General features: G+C 48.6%; 1 protein-coding gene across 11 annotated transcripts in view; it reads left to right on the top strand.

The window, feature by feature from the left end:
• The window catches only part of RALGPS2 (Ral GEF with PH domain and SH3 binding motif 2), an 890,309-nt gene that overhangs the window by 834,428 nt on the left and 30,050 nt on the right, over nucleotides 1-25,831 (top strand). For all 11 annotated transcript variants that reach the window (XM_078642169.1, XM_078642158.1, XM_078642140.1 and 8 more), the window contains one exon: nucleotides 18,751-18,842. In XM_078642169.1, coding sequence (XP_078498295.1) covers nucleotides 18,751-18,842 — 92 coding nt within the window. The remainder of the gene's footprint in view (nucleotides 1-18,750; nucleotides 18,843-25,831) is intronic.

A 25,831-nucleotide genomic window follows, 5' to 3' on the forward strand; every position in this document is an offset into this window, starting at 1 on the left:
GTTTGCCCTCGCTGGAGATGTCGAGGCTGAAGAGTTCACAGGAAGTGAGGGAGGGGGAGGTGACTTTAGTAACGGAGAGGTTGCTCCTAAAAATGCATGCGATTCCCCCGCCCGTCTTGCCGGTCCTGTCGAGTCTAATGATGTGGTAATTGGGGGGGGACTAGTATGTCCATTATAGGTGTAGAAGCTTCAGTTAGCCACGTTTCAGTCAGAATGGCTAGGTCAAGATCCATTGTTGTGACGAGATCCGCGATGTCGGAGGAGTGTCTCTGGGCCGATCTGCAATTGAGTAGGATGCATTTGAGTCTGGGGGTGAGAAGGGTGGTCGAGCCTTCTAGAGAGAGGGGGACTTTTCTGAGATTGTTGGGGACGGAGCTTCTGTTGCTTAGAGTTGGGGGCCTAAGGGGATTTGTGAGAATTGTGGGGAGGTGTGTGATGGTTGTGTGTTTTACAGGACCTGGGCCAAAAGAGCGAAAGAGGGAGCATAAGTCGTGGTCCGGCAGGGAGTTGAGGGCGCGACGGGGGCGGTGAGTGTGATTGCGAGCGGGGATAGTGGGCCAACGCGGGGAGGGTTGGATGCGAGGGTCTGTGGGGAGGGTGGGGGGTTTGTTGGATAAGGGAGTGTTGGTGGTAGGTCGGGGTTGTCTGGGGTGTGTGTAAAGAAGTTCTTTGATGGTGTGGAGATCTTCTTTGACTTGTAGGAGGGTGGATAAAATCATGTCCAGAGGTGGATTGGGGATGGTGTTGGTGATGAGAGCCGTGGGCGAGTGGTTGAGTAGTGAGCTGGACAGCGAACTGGGTACGGAGTGGGGGATATGCTAGCGTTAGTGGAGGGCTTTGCGGTAATAGTGAGTGGGATGGCATTCGATGTGTGTGAGAATTTGTGGGCGAGGGGTGTGGGTGAGGTAGGGGGAGGATGGGAGGCATAGGTGGGGACGTCGGTGGGAGGCGGCGCCGGTGAGTTGAGGGATGAGTGAAGGCTGAAGACAATGGGGGTGGCAGGAAGGTAGTGGGGGCTGAGAATGGGGGGGGAGAGAGGGGGGGATGTTAAGGTAAGGGAGGTGGTGTGTTCTGTGGGTCTAGTTTGGAGGGTGGGGAAGTGGGGAGTGAGAGTAGGGGGGAGATAGGGTGGGAGATGGATCTGCCGCGGGGGGGGAGATATGCTCCGGGCGGTGGTGAGTTCAGCGAGACTCGTGTGAGGTGGGGGGAAGGGAGGGTGGGGGTATGGAGGATGTATGAGGGGGAGTGATCTTCGCGAGTAGATGAGGGGTGAGGAGGGGTTAGGTCGGGTGTGTGACTGACTATAGCGCTGGGGGGATGGGAGAGGTGTGTGTCAATCCGCTGTTGAGATGGGTAAGGCAAGTTAGATTGAGGATTGGAGTTGGAGGGTGTTGTGTAGCTAGATGTGTTCGGAGTGGGGGTCCGCCGATTGGCAATGTGTTCTAAGAAGGTAGGGAACAGGTTGTCGTCGGTCGAGGTTCCTGTCAGTGGCTTGGAATAGTATGGTCCCGTTGTTGTAGATGGTGGCTTTGCCTGGGAAAACTTGGGATGGTGTGATAGAAAGTGTTAGGCCATGAGCGGATTTACTGGTGATGGAGATAGTGAGAATGGAGAGGAGCGCTTTCCTCCACTGTGCTCTACGCAGAGTGTAGAAGATGATATCGGTGCTCGTGGCTCCATTGATCAGTGAAAAGTAGGTGTCCACAAACGGGGTTTCAGGGTGTGTCTTCAGGAAGTTGTGTTTGTAGCGTTCGGCGTTTTTTTGGGAGAGCTCGGGTGGGTAGTTGATTTTGTATGTGTGTTCGCCCATGCGTTCCATAGTGGAAGAGGCGTAGGTAGAAGAGGGGGGTGTACGTGGGTGAGTGTGAGAGGTTGCAGGGCTGTAGGCCAAAGTAGTCTTAGGTATGTGCAGTTGGTGAGGATGACTAGTCTAAGATGGCCACCCCAGTGGAGGACTAGTCAAAGATGGCCACCAGAATAGCATAAAGGGAGACAAGAGTAGTAGTCCTTTCTCTGTTGTTGACGTGCCTTAGAGAGATAGTTTCCCTTTCTGCTCTGGGCAGGTCGAGTTAGTCCATCTTCTGTGTTGTTTGGTGGGGAGGAGAGAGATTAGCTTCTATGCTGCTTGGAGGCGAGGAGAGAGACTTATCTCTGTTTTGGTGACCTGTGACCACGTTGGTATGTAGCCTCATGGTCATCTGGTGGGCAGCGGAGGCGATTTATGGCTCCGGTATATGGCCCCAGCCATTTTAGGTAATGGAGAGTGAGAAGAGTGAAAAGACCGCCATGCCGCGAAGATAATTTGCAAGCAGATACCTTTATAGGATTCAGGGCAGAGAATGCAAAGCCGGCATGTTCGAGATAAAAATTTTAAAAAAGTATGTGTGCAAATACCTTCAGGACATCATGGTTGTCCGGCTGCACTGAGGCTGTTCAAATCAGACGCAAAAAGCAGATTTGTGCTGAGGCCACCAGATCACGCAGGCAGGGTACACCGGGGCGCCCTGTAATGCCCGGCTCGCCAGTGTAGAGGTGGGCAGCTGGGGGGCAGTCTCAATTCTCGCTGTTCCTTGCGGGGAGGGGGTTGCGCTGGGATCGGGGGGGGTAACCGACAGAAACGGAAACGTATGCCCCGCGATCCAGGAGAGTCTCCACGGGGGAGGAGGGGGGGCGGTTTGGGGTCGCCCTCGAAGCCTGCGCTGTGTCGATCCGCGCCTACTCTCCTCTGCTTGGTTCAGCTCCCGCCCGGTCTCTCCAACGATGTTGTCCGGGGGGGGGGGGGGAGTGGGGGACGCCGACCCCACCTCGGCAGCAGGACGCCAGTGCTCCCCCTTGGCTCACCAACGACAGGTCTCACACGCTGCGTCCAGTCCAGGTCCGCGGGCAGGACGGGGGCGAACAGGCGATGAGTGCAGGCGGGCAGGACACCTCCGTAGTCCCCCGCCGCGTCCAAACCGGGGTCCACGGGCAGGACGGGGGCGATCAAGGCGGTGATGAATGAAGGCGGATCGGACCCTCCGCAGCGGGCACCAGTCTTCCGTCCAGAGCCTCTCGACGTCGGCCCCTCAGGTGGCCGCAGCAAGGATCGGGTCCACACGCAGGGAGTCCGGCGCTAGTGACGGCGACCCAGGGCGGGTCAGACACCCTCGGTGCACCGCAACCGCCCCGGTCGCAGGCAACCACAACGTGCACCAGTCATCCACAGCGGGCTCCAGGCAACAAGCATCTATGTACCGGAGACTCCCATCTCGACGACGGGGAATGATTCAGGCATGTGAATCTATGAAAGACACCAATACTGGATAACTGCAGTTACAGGTAAGTAACGCATTTCTTCTGTGCCATGACGATCAGCGCGCATGTCGCGCTGTCGTCATTGCACAGAAACCGAAACTGAAATGAGCCTTTAGGCTCATTTCAGTTTCACTGTCTATGTGCTCAAGGGGCTATCTCAGCCCCCCGGGTACGTAGAAAGACGGGAGAGGTATCATTGGCATGGGCTTTTGCTCCCCCCAAATTTTTTGGGTGTAATTTTGTCTTTTTGCCCCCCCCCCCCGGGGGGGCAGATGGGGGCAGTATCCCCCAATCTGCCCCCCGGGGGGCAAAAAGCCCACTAGACCCCAGGGATATTTAGTCATCGCCGCATAATTTATTGGGGGGCTGCCCATAAAGGGCATGTCCATGCTCCCACCCCGCAACATTTACAGCCTTTCTGTCCCCCCTGGGATGCAGGTGGGGGCATTAGCCCCGAATCTGCCCCCGAGGGGGCAAAAAGCCCAGTAGATGCCAGGGATTTTGTGATCAAATTTTAATTAGGGTGGGGGCATTGGCATGCCAGTTTTGGGCAGCCCCCACCCTAATAAAAATTTGCCCAAAAACTCCCTGGCGTCTAGTGGAGTTTCTGCCCCCCCTGGGAGGCAGATAGGGGCATTAGCCCCCAATCTGCCCCACTGGGGGGGCAAAAAGCCCACTGCACGCCAGGGATTTTTTGGGGGCAAATTTGAATTAGGGTGGGGGCTCCCAGAACGGGCATGCCCATGCCCCCACCCTGCAAAAATAAAAGCCTTCCTGCCCCCCTGGAGGGCAGATGGGGCAGTAGCCCCCAATCTGCCCTCCCCGGGGGGCAAAAAGCCCACTAGACATCAGGGATTTTTTGGGGCAAATTTTAATTAGGGTGGGGGCATTGGCATGCCCGTTTTGGGCAGCCCCCACCCTAATTAAAATTTGCCCAAAAACTCCCTGGCGTCTAGTGGAGTTTCTGCCCCCCCCCCCCCCCCCCGGGAGGCAGATGGGGGCATTAGCCCCCAATCTGCCCCGCCGGGGGGGGTAAAAAGTCCACTTGATGACTGGGATTTTTTTCGGGGTCAAATTTGAATTAGGGTGGGGGCTCCTAAAATGGGCATGCCCATGCCCCCACCCACTCCCTCGCACAAATAACAGCCTTCCTACCCCGGCGGGGGGAGGGGGGCAGTAGCCCGCAACCTGCCCCCCCACCACCCCGGGGGGGGGAAAGCCCACTAGATGCCAGAAATATTCTTGAGCAAATTTTAATTAGGGTGGAGGCCCTAATTAAAATCTGCCCCAAAAAATCCTTGGCATCTAGTGGGCTTTCTGCCCCTCCCCCCGGGCCATTATCCCCCAATCTGCACCCACGGGGGCAAAAAGCCAACTAGACGCCAGGGATTGTTTTGGGGCAAATTTGAATTAGGGTGAGGGCTCCAAAAACGGGCATGCCCATGCCCCCGTTTTGGGCAGCCCCCACCCTAATAAAAATTTGCCCAAAAAAAACCTTGCCGTCTAGTAGGCTTTCTGCCCCCCCTGGGGGGGAAGATGGGGGCATTAGTCCCCAATATGCTCCCCCGGCGGGGATAAAAGCCCACTAGACGCCAGGGATTTCTTTGGGCAAATTTTAATTAGGGCGGGGGCTGCCCAAAACAGGCATGCCAATGCCCCCAACTCCACCCGTAACAATACCAGCCTTTCTCCCCCCCCCCCCCCCCCCCCCGGGGGCAAAAAGCCCACTAGACGCCAACTATTACGCTGGCTTTTATATGTGTGGGGGTGGGGCCTGACCAAAAAGGGCATACCAATGCTCCCACCCCCCAAAAAAAAAACTAGCCGCAGTGTTTCTGCACCCCTTAGGGGCATATCAAGGCAACCCCAGCCCCCGATATCTCTCACAGGGCAGTAGAAAGCAGACTAGGCACTGATTTGTTTTAGCAATATGCTTACCTGTCGATTTTGGGCCCTAGCACAGCCGGCACATTGGAAACTTAGCAAACCTGTACATTTTTACAAACTAGACACCCAGGGGAATCCAGGATGGGGTAACTTGACTGGCTCTCCCCAGGTTCTGTTACCCAGAATCCCTTCCAGACCTAAACATTTGTTTAAAAAAACATTTTCCTCACATTTCTGTGGTGGAATCTGCGTGGATTCACAAATTTCCACCCACCACAGGTTCCCCAAAGCCTTCCGAGAAAAATGGTACCTCACTTGTGTGGGTAGGCCTAGTGCCCGCGACAGGCAAGGGCCCAAAACCTTATTGAGGCGACATCAAAATTACCTATCTTAAAACAACCTGGTTTTGCAAAGCGGGGTCCCATGAGTTTTTGGCCCCGGGCTTGGCGGCCATCTAGGGGAACCTACCAAACCCACACATGTCTGAAAACTAGACACCCGGGAGAGTCCAGCGAGGTATCGCTTGCATGGGTCCCCCAACTTTTTCCTACCCACAATCCCCTGCCCGTTTGAACCAATCCATCGTTCTGACATGAAAAACCTTTCATGGAAATTGGCTCTCCTCCTCGCTCTCACGTCGGCTAGGCGTGTTGGTGAATTACAAGCCTTGACTATCCAAGAACCTTTCCTTCAATTCAAGAGAAACACTGTCATCATGAGAACTAACCCGAGGTTTATGCCTAAAGTTCCCTCGGACTTCCATTTGAATGAGCCGGTCATTCTGAAGGCGTACTTTCCTCAACCGGCTACACCGGCAGAGAGAGCATTACATTCGCTCGATGTGCAACGGTATTTGAAATTCTACTTGGAGCGTACTAAGAGTTTTCGGAAATCCTCTCAGTTATTTGTTGCCTTCGGAGGTCCAAGCAAGGGCCTTCCTCTTTCCAAACAGGGCATTTCTAGATGGATCACGAGTGCCATTCTGCATTGTCACACTGCTGCAGAAAAACCTCTGACTGGAAAGGTTCGAGCGCATTCCACGAGATCTGTGGCTTCTTCTACAGCCCTCTTCGCAGGGGTACAGATCAAAGACATTTGCAGAGCTGCTACCTGGAGCAGCGTTCACACATTTACCAGACATTACTGCTTGGAGTCCCTACGACAAGATGATGTGGCAGTAGGACAGGCTGTCCTGAGGAACCTCTTCCAATGAGTGGTGAGCTTTCCTTTCTTTCCCACCTTCCGTCTTTCACATTTTGTATCTTTGTCATGTTGCCTATTGCTATTGGTGATGATGCAAAATGTGGTTCTGTTACTAACTGCTTGCTACTCTGATACAAAGCATGGGAATCTATGAAAGTTCCAATACTGGGGTAAGAAAACAAGTTACTTACCTGTAACTTTGGTTCCCCAGTATTGGTAACTTTCATAGATTCCCATGCGCCCGCCCACCTCCCCGAGGAAAGCTCAGCCTACAACAGATATGGTGTCTAAGTACACAACAGCTACGAAAATCTGAGGCTCTGAGGTTCCTTCAGGAAGGTTCTAGGGGGTGAGGCACTTTCTGATTGGCTGAGGCCTGAGTTTGGTCTCTTTTACACAAAGAGGGTGATATGCTACAAAAGGGAATGAGGCCTAGGCCTTTTTCCTTGGTCTTAAGTACCTACAGCTATGGTATTTTTGTTACCGAGACTCCCATTCCGACGACGGGGAATGATACAAAGCATGGGAATCTATGAAAGTTACCAATACTGGGGAACCAAAGTTACAGGTAAGTAACTTGTTTTCTTCACTTTGGCTGCATCTTCAGGAGGACCCGCAATCTCAACAAAAAGTCTGATTCCTTCCTCTAAAGTTCCACAACCTACACCTCCTTCTGTGAACATCTAGTGGAACCATCTGAGTGGATAGGACTTCCCTCCAGAGTAGATGGATGCACTATTTGGCGGCCCAGCACCCGTCCATGAATCTATCTACTCTGGCCACGGGTCTAAATTGATCGCCTGGTGCAAGGACAGCCAGGTTGATCCTCTTTACGTCCCATTGTTTAATGTTGTTTTTTTGTTTTCACTCTGGCCCAGCAATGCTTTGTTGTCAACGTAATTAAGAGTTACTTATTGGCCCTTCAGTCCTTTCTTCGTTTGCCTGGTCAGCCCTTTTTAGGTCTATAGGAGACCTTTAGTGATCGATTCTGTTTTGGCCCCAAAAACGTGCACACGTTGCATTGCCTTCAATGTGCACGTTTGGCGATTCCCTTGCGGGAGCGAGCCTTGAAACCATATGGTTCCAGCTCGCTCCCTCAAGGGAAACAGGCGTAGACCCCCCCTCCCCCTGCTGCCAGCGTGAGGCACGCGCTTGTCTTTTTTGGATCCATTTCACAGATAAGCAACTAAATGAAAGAAGGAAGGAGAGGTTGTGAACCGTTTCTTCAAGTCACGGTTTTCAGTAAGTAAGGAGCAAGACAGAAAGAGAGGAAATAATAGGTAGAGAGAAGGGGTGGGGGCAGCTGCCAGCACAGAAAAGAAGAGGACATTGTCCATGTCTTCTCTTGGCAGTAAGGAAGAGACCGAGTCCTTTTCCTTCTCTGCCCATCCACGAAAGCAAGCAAAGCCTTTTCTGAAGGCCTTTGCTATTTCTGCCTTCTTGGGCGTGCCACTACTTCTTTTATTGAAAAAATTCCTTTCCCCTACTTTTTCTTTTCAAAACTGTGTCCCAGGACGGCAGAAATAGCAAAGGCATTCAGATAATAAATGCCTGTATGAAACTCTGTAAAAAGGTTAAATCTCCATCTGACCCCATGAGGCCGGCACAGTTTATGGAATCTATGGAGCTTGTTCAGAAGCCGCTAGGTGATATACTTAACCTATCTTTTGCCACGGCCAGAGTACCCTTGGCCTGGAAACAGGCTTGGGTTTCTCCTATCATTAAAAAGCCCACATTGGATCCCTCTTCTCCTGATAGCTTCAGGCCGATCTCTTTGCTTCGATGGGTTGCCAAACTGGCAGAGGCACATGTGAACGAGGTGTTATCTCGGCACATGACCCTTAACAACATCCTGGACCCGTCGCAAAACTGCTTTAGATCGGGTCACAGTACCGAGTCTGCCTTGTTAGCCACCACTGAGCATTTAAGAACTATTCTTGACGCCGGTCAGAGTGCAGCGCTTATATTATTAGATCTTAGCCCTGCCTTTGATACCGTGTCTCATGACATCTTGTTGTACCGCCTGGAGGCAATAGGGATCACGGGCCAGGCCTTGGAATGGTTTTGTGCATTCCTGTCGGACAGATCCTTCCGGGTCTCGGCTCCGCCATTCTTATCTCAAGCCCACTAAATCGGCCAAGGGGTGCCGCAGGGCTCTGCGTTGAGCCCGACTCTGTTCAATCTCTATGTACAACCGCTTGCGGTTGTGGCAAGAGATTGGGGCTTAACGCTGGTAGCGTATGCCGACGATACTCAGATGGTTATCACCTTAGCAGAAGGCCCTTCTATAGCAGCCACAAGGTTTAGAGATGGGATGACTGCAGTTGCTCAGTGGATGGCTGACAACTGTTTACAACTGAATGCCACTAAAACGGAAGTGATGCTGGTAGGGAAAAACATCTCCCTCTGGAATGAGCATTGGCGGCCGGCCTCGCTAGGCACCATGCCAACATCTAAGCCAGTGGTTAAGAACCTGGGAGTTTGGTTGGATGCGGGTCTCAACTTTCAGTCCCACACGAAGAAGGTGGCAGCGACGTGTGTGGGCCTGTTGAGAGGTCTCCACCCTATCCTGAGGTTCTTTAATGCGCCTGTCAGGCAGCTCATTGTCCAGGCTACGATTTTATTGCGCTTGGACTATGCGAGCGTTCTACTTCTAGGCGTAAACAAAGCAGAGACTTTGCGGCTCCGACGAGTCCAAAACTCGGCAGCCCGTGCTCTTGTGGGACTCCCACATAGATGCTCCGCCAGAGCCACTATAAGAGCCTTACATTGGCTACCGATTCAAGCAAGAATCCAGTTTAAAACTTTTTGTATGGCGTTTAAAATCCTAAAAGGTACCAGCCCTGAGCTACTTCGCCCTCTTCTAATTCCTTATGTTCCCCAACGTAGCTTGCGCTCCTTGGGTCAACATTTGGTAATTATACCTAGGATTAAACTCTGCCGTGCCGGGGGCCGTTCATTTCGGCTCTTGGCGGCTAAATTGTGGAATTCTTTGCCTGTCTTCATTCGTGGTATAGAGGACATACTGTTATTCCGGAAAGCTATTAAGACCTTCTTTTTTCCACTGACTTAGGGATTCTGTCTCCTCGGCCTATATCTGCTACCTTGTACAATCAGACGGACAGCGCCGGGACGCTCCTTAGCTGGGGCAGCTGTGCGCTTAACAAAAAAAAATTATAACATAATGCTCAGCTTGCTTTCGTGGACTATCTGGGCCTGGCGGGCCTGGCAGAGAAGGAAAAGGACTCTGTCCGTGTCTTCTCTGGGCAGTAAGGAAGAGACAATGTCCTCTTCTTTTATGTGCTGGCAACTGCCCCCCCCCCCCTTCCTATTATTCCCTTTCTTTCTGTCTTGCTCCTCACTTACTGAAAACCGTGACTTGAACAAATGGTTCACAACCTCTCTTTCCTTCTTTCATTTAGTTGCTTCCCTGTGAAATGGATCCAAAAAAGAAAAGTCTAGAGAGAGATCAGAGTTTTGTCTAGTGGAATGGTTGACTCCTTGAAAGGTAGCACAGAGGGTTAATGTGCCTGCTGCAAAGAACATGTACCATGCAGATCACAAAGTGCTCATAATGTTAACTATGTTAGTAGGTTACTGCTTTTGTTACCTGCAGTTTATAAGTTAAAATCCTAACATAGAACAGTGAGCTATTAAACTATACTGCCTACTAGTATGGTTGTCATGTGGCTTTTACACCTTGTAGTCCTTTGTCTTGTGTAATATTTCCTGTATAGTGATTTACACACGTATAAATGATTCTCTGTGTAGTGTGTGTGATGTAAAGTGCTCTGACACCATACACTGGCCTGAGTGGCGCTGTAAATCAAATTAAATACATCTTAGAAAGAGTGTGGTTATGGAGACTTGAGGGGGACTGTTAATGGGTGGTAGTGAGGGAGTCCGAGGCATAGGTGATCATTGGGTGCACCAACAAACATTGTTGCACAGGGCGCCACCAGCACTAAAGCCGGCCCTGTCATCGAGGCCAGTCTGCCTCATCCATTGGCACCTCCATTGGCCTAGTTTTCAGCAGTAGTAGCTGCAACTCATCAAGGATCGGCAATGCAGGATTTGCACGCACACCAAACTAAGTTTGCAAACTTCACAGTCGTTTGATGTTGAAGCCAAGCGCTGTGCCTGAATCCTATCATGACGTCAGGAGGCTTCTGCTGAGGAGCAGCATCCAATCCAATACCTGAACCTGGGCTCAGGTCCAACTGTGACCCCTGGGGCAAGATGCTGTCCATGTCACTGACCCTCCATTGATTGAAAGAAGGCCAGGAAGTCTGCTTCGTTGTTTTAATTAAACCGCTTTCGGTGGAGTGAACAGACGGTTGGGCCGGGGTCCCAAAGCTCCTAAGATCCACCTAGACCTTTTTAAAGGTACTGGGGTAAGGATTAAGGGTCAGGACATTTTCATCTCTGGAGGAAATTTACCCCAATCAAGGGTGGAAGGAGGGGTGCGAAGTGGAACCCCTCTTGGCACCCCTGTCGTTCCATCTTGAGACAACTTCCATCGGGGTAAACTCAGTGAAAACTAGGATTATTTTCCCCCAAGCGAGGAATCTGATGATTAAATGAAGCCCAGAGGGTTTGTGGCCTCTTACTATTACTGAGGGGTGGAGTCTGGCAAAGACTGAGCCACAAACGTCACAGCGCAAGCCTAGAAAGGTCCAGGCTCCTGTGTCTCACCTCATCAGGAGTCCGTAGATCAGTCTCATGGTTGGTGCCATGCCATGCTGGGGTCAGGCAGTCGCGTATGCGGTGCTCTCCAGCCTCCGTTCGCAGCTTCAGCGTAAACCCCCAAGCACCTCGACCGCGGCGATCATAGACGGATCACAGACATCGTCCAAGTCTCTTCTTTGTTGAGGCGGCTGTTGATTCGGACGGGTAGTCCCAGTCGGAGCCGCCCTCAATGCCCCCGCTGCTAGTCCTCTCGGTTTTGACACATTTTGGGTCTCCTACATGCCTGCATGTGACAGATAAGTATAGTGGAGAGCCGAGCCTGAGAGGATTGCGTCCACAAGCCCATGGCGGTGGGCCACACCGCAAGCCTGCTTTTTCATGTTCTCAGAACTGGTGCACAATGTTCAGCAATAGTACCAGATTCGTTGTATGTGTGTGAATTGAGCATTAGCATAAGTAAACAAACAGCATTTAATGTACAACACTACAATTAATGAATATCCTTCTTATGTATTTGTACATATTTGTTTTATTTTTACTCAGTTTATATGTATGTCTACATTTTCACAGGTATCTCATTACAGGTTACAATAAAAACATACTTAACGATGAACCCAGTGCTTCAGTTATAACAATGTCAACATGCATAAGCCCATATATGTTGCTCCCTTCTCCCTTAAGCATTTAAATAAAGTTCTCCGTGTACATGGTAAAAGCTAGACTTCTTGGCTTTATAGCGGTTTGCTTGTTAGGCTCAGAGCGGAAATAATAATCTTTTACCTTTTATTTGAACAGAGAAAGATCCTAGGTAAGGCATTTATCCACCTTTGATACACAGCTTGCCAAAACAATGTACCTGCAGGAGTGGGTTTCAAATAAATCTATAAATTGAATATAGGCTGGGATTTCCTCTAATCTATAGGGAAGGCTCCCCTTGACAGTCTGAGAAGGACTCTCACCATAGGTTTCAGGTAAATTTATTGAAAAACGAATGCAAACAATGTGTTTGCAGTGTATGATTTTGCTAGCTGTAATCATAATCTTAAACAATCCTATGTAACTCCCAGTCTCCCACATATAAGCTTTGATCCCTGGTTTTCAAGCTGCCTTTATTGAGGACTGAAGGCTCCAGATTGGAATGGCTCTAAATTGAATGATGTTGTTTCTTGTATTAAAAATAGGAATGACTCAAAATTCTGTATGTCGTCTTCGGACAGAAGTTAGTTTGAGGACACATTCGTTTTCTATTTGTAAATTGATACAAGAAAGCGCATCATCTGAGCGTAGTATTTTTGCAAATTAACTAGAAATGCTCAATCCATTTTGAAGTTGTATCCACTGAACTTCAGTAGTGCATTCCTTGCATTCTGTACTATATTATTAAAGACATAAAGATGGATATTTGTTAACACAAGACAGACTTTGTAGCTTTTATAATAGAAATATTTGGTCAGTACTAGCATTTCATAACGTGTAGGTGCTTCTTTGGACAATTGTGAAGGTTAAGTGATTGGTTGTACAAATAATTTTCTCCACTCTCACGTTCTCCATTGTCTAACAACAGTTGTAGGCAGAAATGTTAGTCACACGCCCTGGTATCCGCAATTTGCTGGAAAAGACAAGCGCCTCAGAAGTCAGACGCATTTGATTGGAAAATCCAAAGCATACTTGATTCTGTGATTCATTTGACACATTGCTATATGCTCTATGGGACTTGAATGGTGTTCCTTCTCTTTCCCCAGCTGAAGATCTTTGAAAGGGGTGAGGTGCAATGCTTGCACTGCACAGAGTTGCAGTAAGTGAAGTGAAGAACATGGGATTAAATAGTGCATTTTAAAGCTAAATGCTCACATACATTTGCTAAACAAGCATTGGCATAGCCAATAAGTACCGCTTTTGGAACCTTATAAGTATTAAGTTATGCAGCACAATATCCTCGGTGCAACAACACCAACCGTTGCATGGCTAAACACTTATAAGTCCCAAAGGCGAGCCCTATTATCTGAAAGAGACACGTTAGTGATAGATTCCTTACCTTAGAATATCCCCAGGCATCAGACTGGATCTGGAAAGTTTTGCTTAGCAGTACCCCTGTAGGTGGTGTCCTTCAGCTCCGCGTCCGTCGCTGGCGTCGTATGCACCAAGATGACATCAGGGAGACTACTGTGCGCTGATGTCAGTTTTTTCTTTTTCCGCGCCAGCTAGTGCAGATCCGTAATTGAGCACGTACCTTAGTCACTTTTTGACTGATATTTTGAGACTTTTGTCTCCCCCTTTTTTCTCCTGGTACATGTAGGGATGCCCGGCTTTAAGTCTTGTGGGGCCTGTCGCTGTAAAATGTCGGTGGCGGACCCCCCACGAAGTTTGCCTCTACTGCCTGGAGACTGAGCATGACTCCCGGGGCTGTCAAGCCATGGCTCCCAAGGCCTTGCGGAAGCGGTGCCGGAAATTGCTGGAGGTCCAGCATTCGTCACATCGCCACTCCGGGTCTAGGGGCTGTTCCCAGGACCGCTCACGGGACAGGAGCCGTCGTTTCTCGGGCTCCAAGTCTTCGCCTTCAGATTCCGGTAAGCGACGCCATAAAAAGAAGTCGAAGAGCATGTTCGCTCTCCGGCATCCCCCCGTCGCTCCTCGGAGGGGGACAGGGGCTTTGCCCCTGCTGCTCCTCTGGAGCCTGTGAGTCCTGCGACTCTCGAACAGATGCAAGAGTTCCTTGCTGCCATGGACCGCCTTGTTAGGCCTCAGGCTCCCGTCGGCGCGCCTTCGTGCCCTGCGGTCCCGTGTCCAAATCCTGTTGGCCTGGCGACGGTGCAGGATTCTACGACGCTGGCTCCGGCGCCAGTAGGTGCAGCGTTGCCGTTGCCGGCTCCGGCGCCGCCCTTGGCTCCACCCTCAGCACCACACTGGGTGCCGTTTATCCCACCCTTGTCCCGGTTCCAGGACCATTTTGTTCCGACCTGGGATCCGCATTGGGAGGCAGCGCCGTTCCCGACGGCCTTCGTCCCTTCTCCGGCTCCGCAGCCGCGACCGGACCCCTCTACACCAGAGGCGGACGAAGACTGGAAAGGGTCCTCGGACCCGCTTGCCCCGCATTGTGACTCCGAACATGATTGGGTGGATGACTTGGAGGATGCAGGCGACCTCGATGTCTCCTCTGACCCGGGGTTCGCCTCTCCCCAGCCTACGATGGAGACCGTGCGGGAGCGGCACCTGAAATTGCTGGAGGTCCAGCATTCGTCACAACGCCGCTCCGGGTCTAGGAGCCGTTCCCAGGACCGCTCGCGGGACCGGAGCCGCCGTTCCTCGGGCTCCAAGTCTTCGCCTTCAGATTCCGGTAAGCGACTCCATAAAAAGAAGTCGAAGAAGTGTGTTCACTCTCCGGCATCTCCCCGTCGCTCCTCGTAGGGGGACAAGGGTTTTGCCACTGCGGCTCCACTGGAGCCTGGGAGTCACGCGGCCTACCCTCTTTCTGCAGTGGGGAGAGCCCTGGTTAGATCTATTCGCCACCTAAGAGAACGCGCAATGTCATCAGTTCTGCGCGTTGGAATTTCTAAGACGGCACTCGCTCGGAGACGCTTTTCGTCTCAAGTGGAGCTGCGGTCTGTTATACACCTTTCCTCCTATACCACTTCTGCCCAGAGTGCTGAAGAAGATTAGGCGCGACCGGGCCCAAGTCATTCTTGTGGCTCCGGACTGGGCTCGAAGAGTATGGTACCCCGAGCTACTCAGTATGCATCGATCCCCCGATCCGTCTGCCTCTTCGGGAGGATCTTCTGTCGCAGCAACAGGGGACGGTCCTTTACCCGAACCTGTCTAGCCTCCACCTCCATGCGTGGAGATTGAGAGGCGACAGTTGACTGCTTTCGACCTTCCTCCCGAAGTCTGTAATGTCATTCTGACAGCCAGGTGTCCCTCCACTAAAATGGTATACGCCTGTAGATGCAACAAATTTCTGGCATAGTGCACAGCAAAGGCTGTGGATCCCCTTTCTGCCCCTCTTTCTAAGGTTCTTCTGTCTTTGGCCCAGCAGGGCTCTGCTCTGGGCACTATCAAAGGTTATCTTTCTGCCATCTCCGCCTTTCTAAGGCTTCCTGATCAGCCTTCTCTTTTTCAGTCTCCAGTTGTTAACCGTTTCCTCGGATTCTATCTGCAGCGTACACAACAGTTCCGGGTGGACGATCAGCTCTTTGTTGGCTACGTGGGCGCCAAGAAAGGTGGGGCTGTGCACAAACGAACCATTTCCCTGCTCCCAAGGAGTAAAGCATGTTACTCCTTGATCAAGAAGGAGCCTCCTGTGGGACTGCGTGCCCATTCGACTAGGGCAACTGCTGCCACTACTGCCTTGGTACGCGGCGTTCCCTTGCAGGACATCTGTCAGGCAGCTACGTGGGCCTCGCTGCACACGTTTACCGAGCACTACTGATTTGACGGTCAAGTCCGGAGAGACGGCTTCTTTGGCCGTTCTGTTCTCCGTGACTTCCTGGTGTAATTTTGTTCGCAGACCCTCCACCGGGGTTGGTATTGCTGGGGTATCTATTCTAAGGTAAGGAATCTATCACTAACGTGTCTTTCAGATGCACAAGTTACTACTTGTGTAACAATATATCTGTAAGAGATATTAGTTAGTAATAGATTCCTTACCGCCCCACCCATCCTCCCCGTTCTGCGTACTGATTACTAGGATTACGGTCATACCCTTTTAGTGCCCTAGTTTATTCACCAATGGTCAGTATCTTGCTTGGCTCTGCGTACCTCGCACGGAAAGTCATGTACAGAACAGACGTCAGCGCGCATGGGTGGCGCCTAAGTAGTCTCCTTGACGTCATCTCCGCATACGACGCCAGCGACGGACGGAGAGCCGCAGGACGCCACCTACTGACGTGCAGGGGTACTGCTAAGCAAAGCTTTCCGAATCCAGTCTGACGCCTGGGGATATTCTAAAGTAAGGAATCTATCACTAACTAATGTCTCTTACAGATATGTCATTACACAAGTAGTAACTTGTGCGGCAATGCCAATGCTTGTTATTCAAGTGACGTTGCAACACAATTCCTAAAAGGGATTTCATATAGGTTTTCCTCGCTCGGTTTATCGTGTTGCAGTGGGATCTTAATCTGTTCCTTATCTGTTTGATTTGTGAACTGTTTGATCCTATACACAGTTGCACTTTGAGACTTTTGACCTCTAGACAGCTTTTATTATTGCCATCGCTTCTGCTGATCACATCTCTGAATGTTATGTTATGTTAAAGGCCTATTTTTTGAGCGCACGGCTGCCCAAGGGGGCGTCCCGGCGCTTTTGCAAAGAGGCCTGAGATCTACAGACACATAAAGGAGCAGCACAGTTGTAAAAAGAATTACACAGAAAAGAGGAGAGTCTTCAACTCTTTCCTAAACGCCAGGAGGTTCGTAGCTTTGCGTAGAGGGAGAGGGAGCTCATTCCAACATCGGGCTGCCACAAATTGAAAGGCTCGTTCTCCCATCCGAACACGCTTAGCCAGAGGCACCTCCAATTTGGCCAGATCGGCAGATCGTAACACCCTCCGAGGCACATAGAAAGCAATCCGCTTCCTAATATAATTAGGACCGATGGAATGAAGGGCTTTGAAGGCCAGCGTCAGAATTTTAAATCTAATTCTTTTCGAAATAGGCAGCCAATGCAGCCTATTCAAAAGTAGTTGTGCGCTTGTTCTCCTTGGCAGGCCGAAGATAGCTCTGGCCGCCGAATTTTGCACAACTTGCAGTCTGGCCAGAAGATACTTGGGCAGACCTGCAAAGAGTGCATTGGCGTAATCTAGTCTAGATCCCACCAACGCCTGCACTACTGTCTTCCGATATTGTACGGACAACAGAGGAAGAAATTTCCTCAGCATCTTGAGGATGCCAAAACATTTCCCCGATAGCCCCATAACATGGGGACTAAACGAGAGCGCATCATCAAGCAGCACTCCCAGATTTTTTGCTTGGGAAGATGATTGCTCAGGGGGAAACATGTCCTGGGGCCACCAGGACTTCCAGTCCGGATCAGGAGCACAGCCGAAGAAAAGCAACTCAGACTTATCTGAGTTGCACTTCAGGCTGTGCCTCAGAAACCACGCGAATACTGCACTCAAACAGCGCTTTATCCTGTCGCCATCAAAAGCCTCACCTTTGCTGCAAGTGAACAACAGCTGGGTGTCATCAGCATATGAGATGACCCGGGCCCCATAAGTCTCCGCTACAAGCGCCAGAGGAGCCATATAGATGTTAAATATGGTGGGGCTCAGAATGGAACCTTGAGGAACCCCAACCTCTAGCGCTTGCATTTCCGCGGAGAACGGAGGAGCCCAGATCACCTGCCGGCGGCCCGATAGGAAAGACCTAAACCAGTCCAACGCCGTCCCCCGCAAGCCGATCTCCCTGAGTCTTAAAAGGAGACCCGCATGAGGGACGGTGTCAAAGGCCGCCGACAAGTCCAACAGGACTAACATAGCCTTCCCTCCCCGATCGAGCGTCTCCCTGATGGCGTCGGTTACCTCCACGAGGGCCGTCTCCGTGCTGTCAGGCATTGTCTGTTAATCTGTCCATACAACCTATGTCCCTGACAAGTTGGTGCATCAGAGACTAGTATGTTTTCTGCCAAAGGTGGTGTCTCCTTTTCATGTGGAACAGTCCATCCTGCCCCTGTGTCCTCTCTGCCACATGCCTCTAAGGAGGAGGAGATGCTAGAACGGTTGGATCCTAGTGGGCCCTTGGTTTCTACATAGACTGGGACAATGGAACAGCGGGTGGACAATCAACTTGTTGATTTCTCTGGTGCAAACAATGCAAAGACAGTCCGGAAATGGGTCTTATCGGGTTATACTGTCCTTTGTAGTGAGTTGTGCTAGGCTGTGGCCAAAAAGAATCCTCCTGACAGCCTTCAAGCTCATTCCGCCAGGGATAAAGCTGTCATCACAGCCCTGGCTAGAGGAGTTTGTGTGTGACATCTACTAACCTGCTGCCTGGGCATGTGCCCCTATCTTAACTAGGCACTACTGTATCAACTCTTAGTTCTGCAGTAAGTATCATTTTGCTGCTTGGTCCTGCAGGACGTCTAGGAGTAAAGTTCACCCCTCACACCCACCACTTTTGGGAGGGTACTGATTCAAAAGTGATGAATCTGCAGTTAGAAGTATCCATCAAAATAACTCTAGTAGCGCTCTTTCTGGTGAATATTCACCAGATACCTCACCACTCACCCGCCTCACTATTCTGGAGAGTGGTCTTCAAATAAGTTATAAGGTATCAAGGTATAGCCATACTCTTTCTGCGTCACAAAACTAGTCAGTCCGTCTGTGTTTGTGTGACTATATGTCTTGCCTTTCGGAGGTGGGGAGGAGCTTCCATGGAATTCCTTGGCAAAGTCTGTTGGTGGATGGGAGGTATTGCTGAATAAATTTCCTGATCCAGCTTGACACATATGGGTATTCAAAAGGTGAATATTTTGTGGTTTTGTAGAGGATCCACCAGAAAGAACCTTTCAAGAGGTTAATAATCCATTCTTCCTGAACTTTTTGAAATAACTGCTCTTTTCTGTGTTTCCCCTCATGTTCCTTCTGCTCTGTTTCTTTTCACAAATGGTCTTTCTTCCCCTCATCTGGCTTCCCTAACCTACTCTTTATTCTATTCCAATGTGACTGCTTTTTTCATCACACAGGAAACTCCTACAAGTTCCAGGCAGGAAATCGGATGAACGCAATGCTGTGGTTTAAACACCTCAGTGCTGCTTGCCAGAGCAACAGACAGCAGGTGAGACAGCATGTTTGTAAACACTGTCGACAAGGCTTGATGGGTTTAGGCTGAAAGGCTCCTGTGGTGGGGTTGATATTTCCAGACCCAGGCAGACACTGATTAGCTTGGTGAAGGATACGTTTCTGTGTTCTCAATCCAATCAACTCGGAGGCTGCTGCTTGATCCTATTGAGGGGTGGGAAAAGTGTGTTTGCAGTCTGTTGTTGTTGTCAGTCACATACTGTTTTCTCTTCTGCCATCTAATTTTTGATTTGGAATAGTGCAGTTTGCTTTTCTTCAAATTCTTTCTTTCAGTTTTGAACATGCATGTGTTACAGCTTGTGATCACAACTCATGAAAACCCACAATACCTTCCGAGACACTCCACCTTTGGCTGTGGTTTTTTTGCCATCTAGATTGGAGGTGTGTAATTGGAACTCGATGAAGAAAAAGTGCAGTGAGCCAGTACTCTGTCTCGGAACTTTTCCTTATTTGGAGCTTCAGTGAAATATAAAAAAGAAATAAACACAAATCATTTATAGTGTAGTGGTATACACTGCAAGTCCAGTATTCACCTTCAAGTTTTCAAATAATATGAGAATTATTCTGATAGGAGTGGAATATGAAGAGTAAGTTGTTTTGAGTATTGTCTGTCATGCGGAACCACATTTGCTATTTCCAATTGTCATAGGATCTACAACCTATGTCTTCCAATAGATTGTGATGAATCTGTTGGGCGAGTAAGTAGTATAGATCAAAAAGGACAAATCAACAAAAACGTAATAAGCGTTGGTCTTATTACACAAGGATTGATAAGAGAAGCTCCCTATAGTTTGCTTATGAAGAGTTTTAAGATTGAGCTGAATTGGGAGCAGAAGAATATTGCCCATCTAGGATAATTGACCTGTATGTGGTGTCCTACAACCCATACCATGTCAGGTACAATACGTACTGCATTGCAGTTTCACTGGCACAGGAATACCTATCAAGAGACTTTGTGCAAAGGACTGTGAGTCCATCAAAATTGAAAGACAGAACAAAGGTTACACAAACCTTAGTGAAGGATACCTAAGAAGAATTCCATCAAAAAGAGGATCAGCTTTGAAAGGATCACTGACTCCAAGGCACTAAGCCAGCAATCAGAGGACCTACATCAGCAGCAGCAACATTGACCTCAAATAGAATCAAAGAGGAGAGATGGCCTCAAAAACTAGATTGGCACAAAAAATAAATTTAGTGTCATCATGAGAATATGCTTGGATGTCAAAAAGACATTGTCTGAAGAACAACCCCTGGAACATTATTCTTGCCCTTGTGGGCGTTTGCTTTGGCCTGCTTAGGATGCTGCGGAGGTTTCTCCCTCTGCTCTCAATTGACCATCGCAAAATTACCGTCCATGCCCTCATTGGCTCGAGGCTGGACTACTCCAATGTTCTCTACCTGGGTTTGCCCGACTACCTGCTGCAGCGTCTTCAGGTAGTCCAGAACTCGGCGGCCCGCGCCATTTATGGTCTTCCCCGCCGTGCCAGTGCCTCTGACCTTTTATCCACCTTGCACTGGCTCCCTGTCAGAAAGCGCATTGCCTTTAAGACCCTTACTTTGGCCCACAAGGCGCTCTATTCTACGGGAGCAACCTATATTCGGAAAAGGCTAGCCTTTTACAAACCTACTAGGGCTCTGAGATCAGAAACTCTCTCTCTTGCGGTGGTGCCAGCGGTGAAGAAAGCCCGGACTGGTGGACGCTCCTTCAAACGGCTTGCTCCTCAGCTCTGGAACACTCTTCCCTTATCACTCCGCAGCACTGCCAATTTGCTTGCTTTTAGAAAGGGACTTAAAACCTGGTTGTTCTGTCTTTAGTTTTCTGTTTTCTTTTTGCCGGTCTTATTTCCTGTTGTGTTATGTGTTAGCTGCTGACCTGTTGGTCTGAAAGCGCCGGGACACTCCTTTGGAGTAGCTGAGCGCTATACAAAACCTCCCTATAACATAACATAACATTACCAATGAAGGATTTTGAGGCAAGAAATTAGCCAGGATTCCGTCAACTAAATTGCCAGAGTGAGCACATTATTCAGAAGAGGATTCACATAGACCCAGATACATTATACTTTGTACCCACATCTACACACTCTACCACCACAGTACAAGAAGAAAGATTTCATTTGAGGAAACCATTGTTCACGTACTTAGAAGTTCGAATTATGAAATAGCAAAATTTGGCCCTCAGCACACAGGAAAGCCAGATGGAATCGAAGGAGCCCCCGCAAGGACCCTCATTCGGCAGGCACAGGAGGTCGCAAGGAAGCCCCAGCAGCACACAGGAGAAGAAGGCCAACGATGAAAAGGATACAGGCAGGACGACGTGCTTGGACCTGTGCACTGCTGGATCTGGAGCTACTTGGAGCTTGAAGATCTTTGATGGAAGAAACCAACAAGCCTTGGTAATGCCAAACAGACGCAGTGCACAGGGAGTCGGTCAACGTTGGCTGGAGAGGGATTAACTTTTTCAAGATAGCTTTATTCGACTGAGCAAATCATAAACGCATGTACAGATAAAACCAAATAGATTAAAAGTAGCTCCAGAATACAAAAGCTAAGATCGACGTTAAAATCTAAGTTAATACATTTGTGCAAAAAAGCAAGTAAAGCCATCTTTTCAAGAATTACATATTAAAACAATGCTAAAAAAAATAACACATTGCATGAAATCGAACTCATACGCTCTGTTGAGCTTAAATGATCCCTACTTAGCCTAGTTTACCCCCATATTCGTGTTGGATAATGGGTGGTTTCAGTGAGGGAAATTGCTAGCCCTTGCTAATTTAGAACGGATCTGCCATATCCACCTCAAAAACGTGGCCACAGGGATTGCATATTTGGGAGAGGAGTCTGAGCATAAAATTCGTAAGGCTTCTTTGTATAATCGTGTGCCCAGATTCTTACAGAGCTGGGCCAGCCAAACTTTCCACAGACTCGCGTAAGCAGGGCAGGCAAAGAGCACATGGGAATATGATTCTACTTGTTTGACGCAGACAGGGCATTTATTATCCCCGGTGCGAGCCCATTTAGATGAGAAGACTTCAACGGCAAAGTGCCAGATCTAAATTGGAAGTAAAGTTTCCGATCCAAAGGCTTTGTGATTTTATCCCAATATGGCTCTTGGCTCGGTAATGGTTTGATTTGAAGAGCCCGGTGAGTGTGGAAGGGTCGTGAGATCTGAATTCCTCTTGTGAAACCATTTTCCAATATATCTCTTTGAGAATGTTTTTCAAAGAGAATGTCGAAGTAAAGGGGAGATCGAACAAGTGTGATAGACCCATTTTATAAAGTGTGTCTCTCAGATCTCCGAGCCAACTAATTTTATGAAATTGATCTAAATTAATACCATCCCTTAAGCCCTTAGTGTATACTGGCAGTTCCTGTGTGACCCATAGTCGTCGCCAGTGTACAATCGGGCAAGGCCTGGCATGGTCCTTTAGAGCTTTCCTACCCAGATAATTCCTTAGGGGAATGGTGGGTGTCCTCTGTGGTAGTGATTGCGCGTAAAAATGCGTTCTCTGCTAGTGTGAGCTGATTCAGGTTTTCTAGACCCGACAGCTCAGCCCCATAGAGGGAGGGATTACAGTCTCCCTACTTTCAGGGGAGACTGGTCAAACCTCTAGAGAACCAACAAACCACCACCTGTGTTGCAGAGCCGCTCGATGTCCGTAGGACAACAGGATCAGCACACAGGACGTCGAGTTGCCAGCAAATGCAGGGCAGTGACTCCTTCACTTCAAGGGAGATTCCTTCAAGCTAGGATGCAGGCTGAGTTCTTGGTTACTCAGAGGGTGCACGGCCACCGAGTTGCAGATCTTTGGAAAAGCACAGGGATGAAGATGCAGCAGGATTCAGTCTTGTCGTGTTTCCTGGATTGAAGAACAGAAGAGTTCCAGTGTCCACCAGCAGGTACGTCTTTGAACAATCTTAAGCGACAGGCAGTCATTTCCAGAAGTTGTCAGGACTAGTTTAAGAACCCACCCTCAGGGGATTCCTTAAGTAACCCTAAAAAGGGGAAGGACCTATTCTCTGGTGACCAACCTATCAGAGGGAATCAGGGACAATACTCAGCTATCCTAGCCAGTCAGATGCTTCCAGGGGTCAAGGTTTAACATTGCAGAATCAAGTGGCCACCTGGAGGAGCTCCGGGCACCTCCCTAGGAAGGAGCTAGACAGGGGGATGGTCCCTCCTCTGTCCTTAGTGTAGTTTCACACCTGAGCGGGTGCCAAGTGCTCCTGAACTGGTCAACACTGGTTTATACATGGAGGTCACAAAATGTGCCTTTCAATGCGGTCTGGTGGCGCTCGGAAGCACCCCCACCCAACCTAATTGTAAAGGAGAGGTGATCACACCTCTCCTTGACAGGAAATCCTTTGTTCAGCTTCTCGTGCTTGAGTGAAGCTCATCAGCACGGGGGCAGAACACTGCCTAGGTTCGGCAGCAGCGCTGGCTGTCGGTCAGACCTGTACAGTTACACAGGTAGGTATTGCATGCACCCTGTCGCTCAGACTGCAATGGCAGCTTGGCAGACACTGTCTGCATGGGTTACTATGGCTGGAACAATACATGCCGCAGCCCATAGGATGCCCTTTGTGTACGAATGCTGTGGGTACCTTAGTACCATATCCTAGGGACTTATAATGGCACCCCAGTTTTCCAATTGTGGGGTGTACAAAGTACTTAACAGTAAATTTAGAGGAGAGATCACTGTCAATTGGGTCCTGATTAGCAGGCTCCCAGTGAACTACAGTCAGAAAACACAGACATTGGGCACAAAGTAGGGGTATTAATGCCACATTTTTATGTGGCTGCGGCACTCGCGAGCAGGTGCTTGGTCATGAGTAGGCTCAGGCACTCAATAGCGCGCTGCAGAAAGTTATGACCAGCACTCACGGGGAACCGTAAACCAATTTATTGGATGATTTGTACATTTCGTAACAAACGCGTTTCGGCTTTCCGCCTTTATCGATGTTGACGAATGCCATTACAGGTGCATTATTCATGTCTTTGCCACAGTGCATGATAACATTAAGAACCAACTTTAAGGTCTCTGTTACAAATCAGCGTCATCTTTTAACATTACGATTCTTATATTTTGGAATGTAAAGCATTCAGAACAATAATTACACTGTTCTTATGAGACTCATTCAATGATTGCATTATTTATTTATTTATTTATTTATTTTGAGAGTTTTATATAGCGCGAACAAGATCTTTGCAGATAACAGAGCGCTTTACAAAGGCAGGTGGAGGGCAGGGGAACAAGGGGGCATAGTGGGGAGGTAGCTCAACATGATCATGTACATAGCACCAATATAGTATATAACATAGTACCAATATAACGTATAGTACAGGTATGAGGTAGCAGGCATAGTTGGAGCGTAAGTCATCACCAGGTTCATGTACATAGCACCAGTATAGTATATAACATAGTACCCATATAACGTATAGTACAGGTATGAGGTAGCAGGCATAGTTGGAGCGTAAGTCATCAACAGGTTCATGTACATAGCACCAATATAGTATATAACATAGTACTCATATAACGTATAGTACAGGTACGAGGTAGCAGGCAAAATTGGAGCGTCGGCCATCCACTCGCTGTAAATAAACACGTGCATAGGAATATATAGGCAATATCATAGCGCCAGACTGGTAATACTGTTCTTAATGTAAAACACGCGAAATTGTTCAATTATACGATCTACGTGCATTTGTCTCATGTTTACAATTCAAAATAGCGCCCTCAATGGGCTAATCATATTGCTCGTCATAAACTCTTGCCCTGTATGGGCGTGCATTGTGAGTCAGCGCCATCTTGTAACGTTGCCATTCAATACATTTAATGTCCATGTAACCTCAAAAACACTTATCTGTAATTTCATGATCATAGCATTATTCAATAATTTCATTCTATAATTTCTCTGCTTTTTATGCAGAGCTCTTGTCACTATGCAGGTTATGTCCTCTTACAATTCATCATGCTCCTTATATGGACACGCTTTATTTTTAATATCTTGCCCTGAATGGGCTTTAATTCACAGTTAGTCACATATCATTTCATTTTATTTAGCTTCTTTCTTTTGCTTAGATATATATAGACCTTGTGTTCTGTCCTACGCTACAGGTGAACCCCCAGCTCTTCACTCTCATTTAGATCGATTGGTGTTTTCTTTGTAGATTTATAATATATCTCGATTCCAGTCTTCTTAGTTTAAGCTCTCTGTTATCCCCTCGTTGTTCTATGTGTACATGATCCAAACAGAAATATTTCAACAGGTTTCTGTTGCTTTGATGGTGAGACTCAAAATCTGTGGTCACTGGGTATTTGGCATCTTTTTTAATGATTGCCCTCATATGTTCAAAAATCCTTAATTTCACAGCATGAATAGTACTTCCTATATATTTAAGTTAGCATGGACATATGAGGCAATACACTATGAAATCAGTTTGACTGTTTATAAACTTAGTTATGTCTTTGACTTTACTTTAGACCTGGTACTCTATAGTTGAAACAGGGAAAGAATCCTTTCAGATATTTGGCTACTCTTTTTTGTTGTGACTTCCCTAGGTGACTTTCCACTATCTCATCACAGATAGAGCAGGATTTCTAAATATGATGAGAGAATGTGGTGGCAGTTCTCCTCCAATAATATATATATATATATATATATCACGGCAAACTGGGTACTCTCAACAGTTGTATAAGATTACTGCACAGCTTTTCCTCAACTCTTGCCAAACCATCCTGGGTGGCCATGCAAAACCAATAAGAATCACTTGTCACTTCTTTTGGAGGGTAAAACATATTTGGTGGACAAATGTGTGATGGGAGAAGTGCCAGTACACAACTGAGGACAAGTAGTGCACTCAATATACTGCTGACCCCAAGTTAAATCAAAAGCAAATGTGATTAAGACACAATTATCTATAAATTCAATATAAATATATTAAAAGTACATTTAAACATA

The sequence above is a fragment of the Lissotriton helveticus genome, chromosome 1_1 (assembly GCF_964261635.1).
Source record: "Lissotriton helveticus chromosome 1_1, aLisHel1.1, whole genome shotgun sequence".
In the NCBI taxonomy this organism is placed as follows: Eukaryota; Metazoa; Chordata; class Amphibia; order Caudata; family Salamandridae; genus Lissotriton; species Lissotriton helveticus.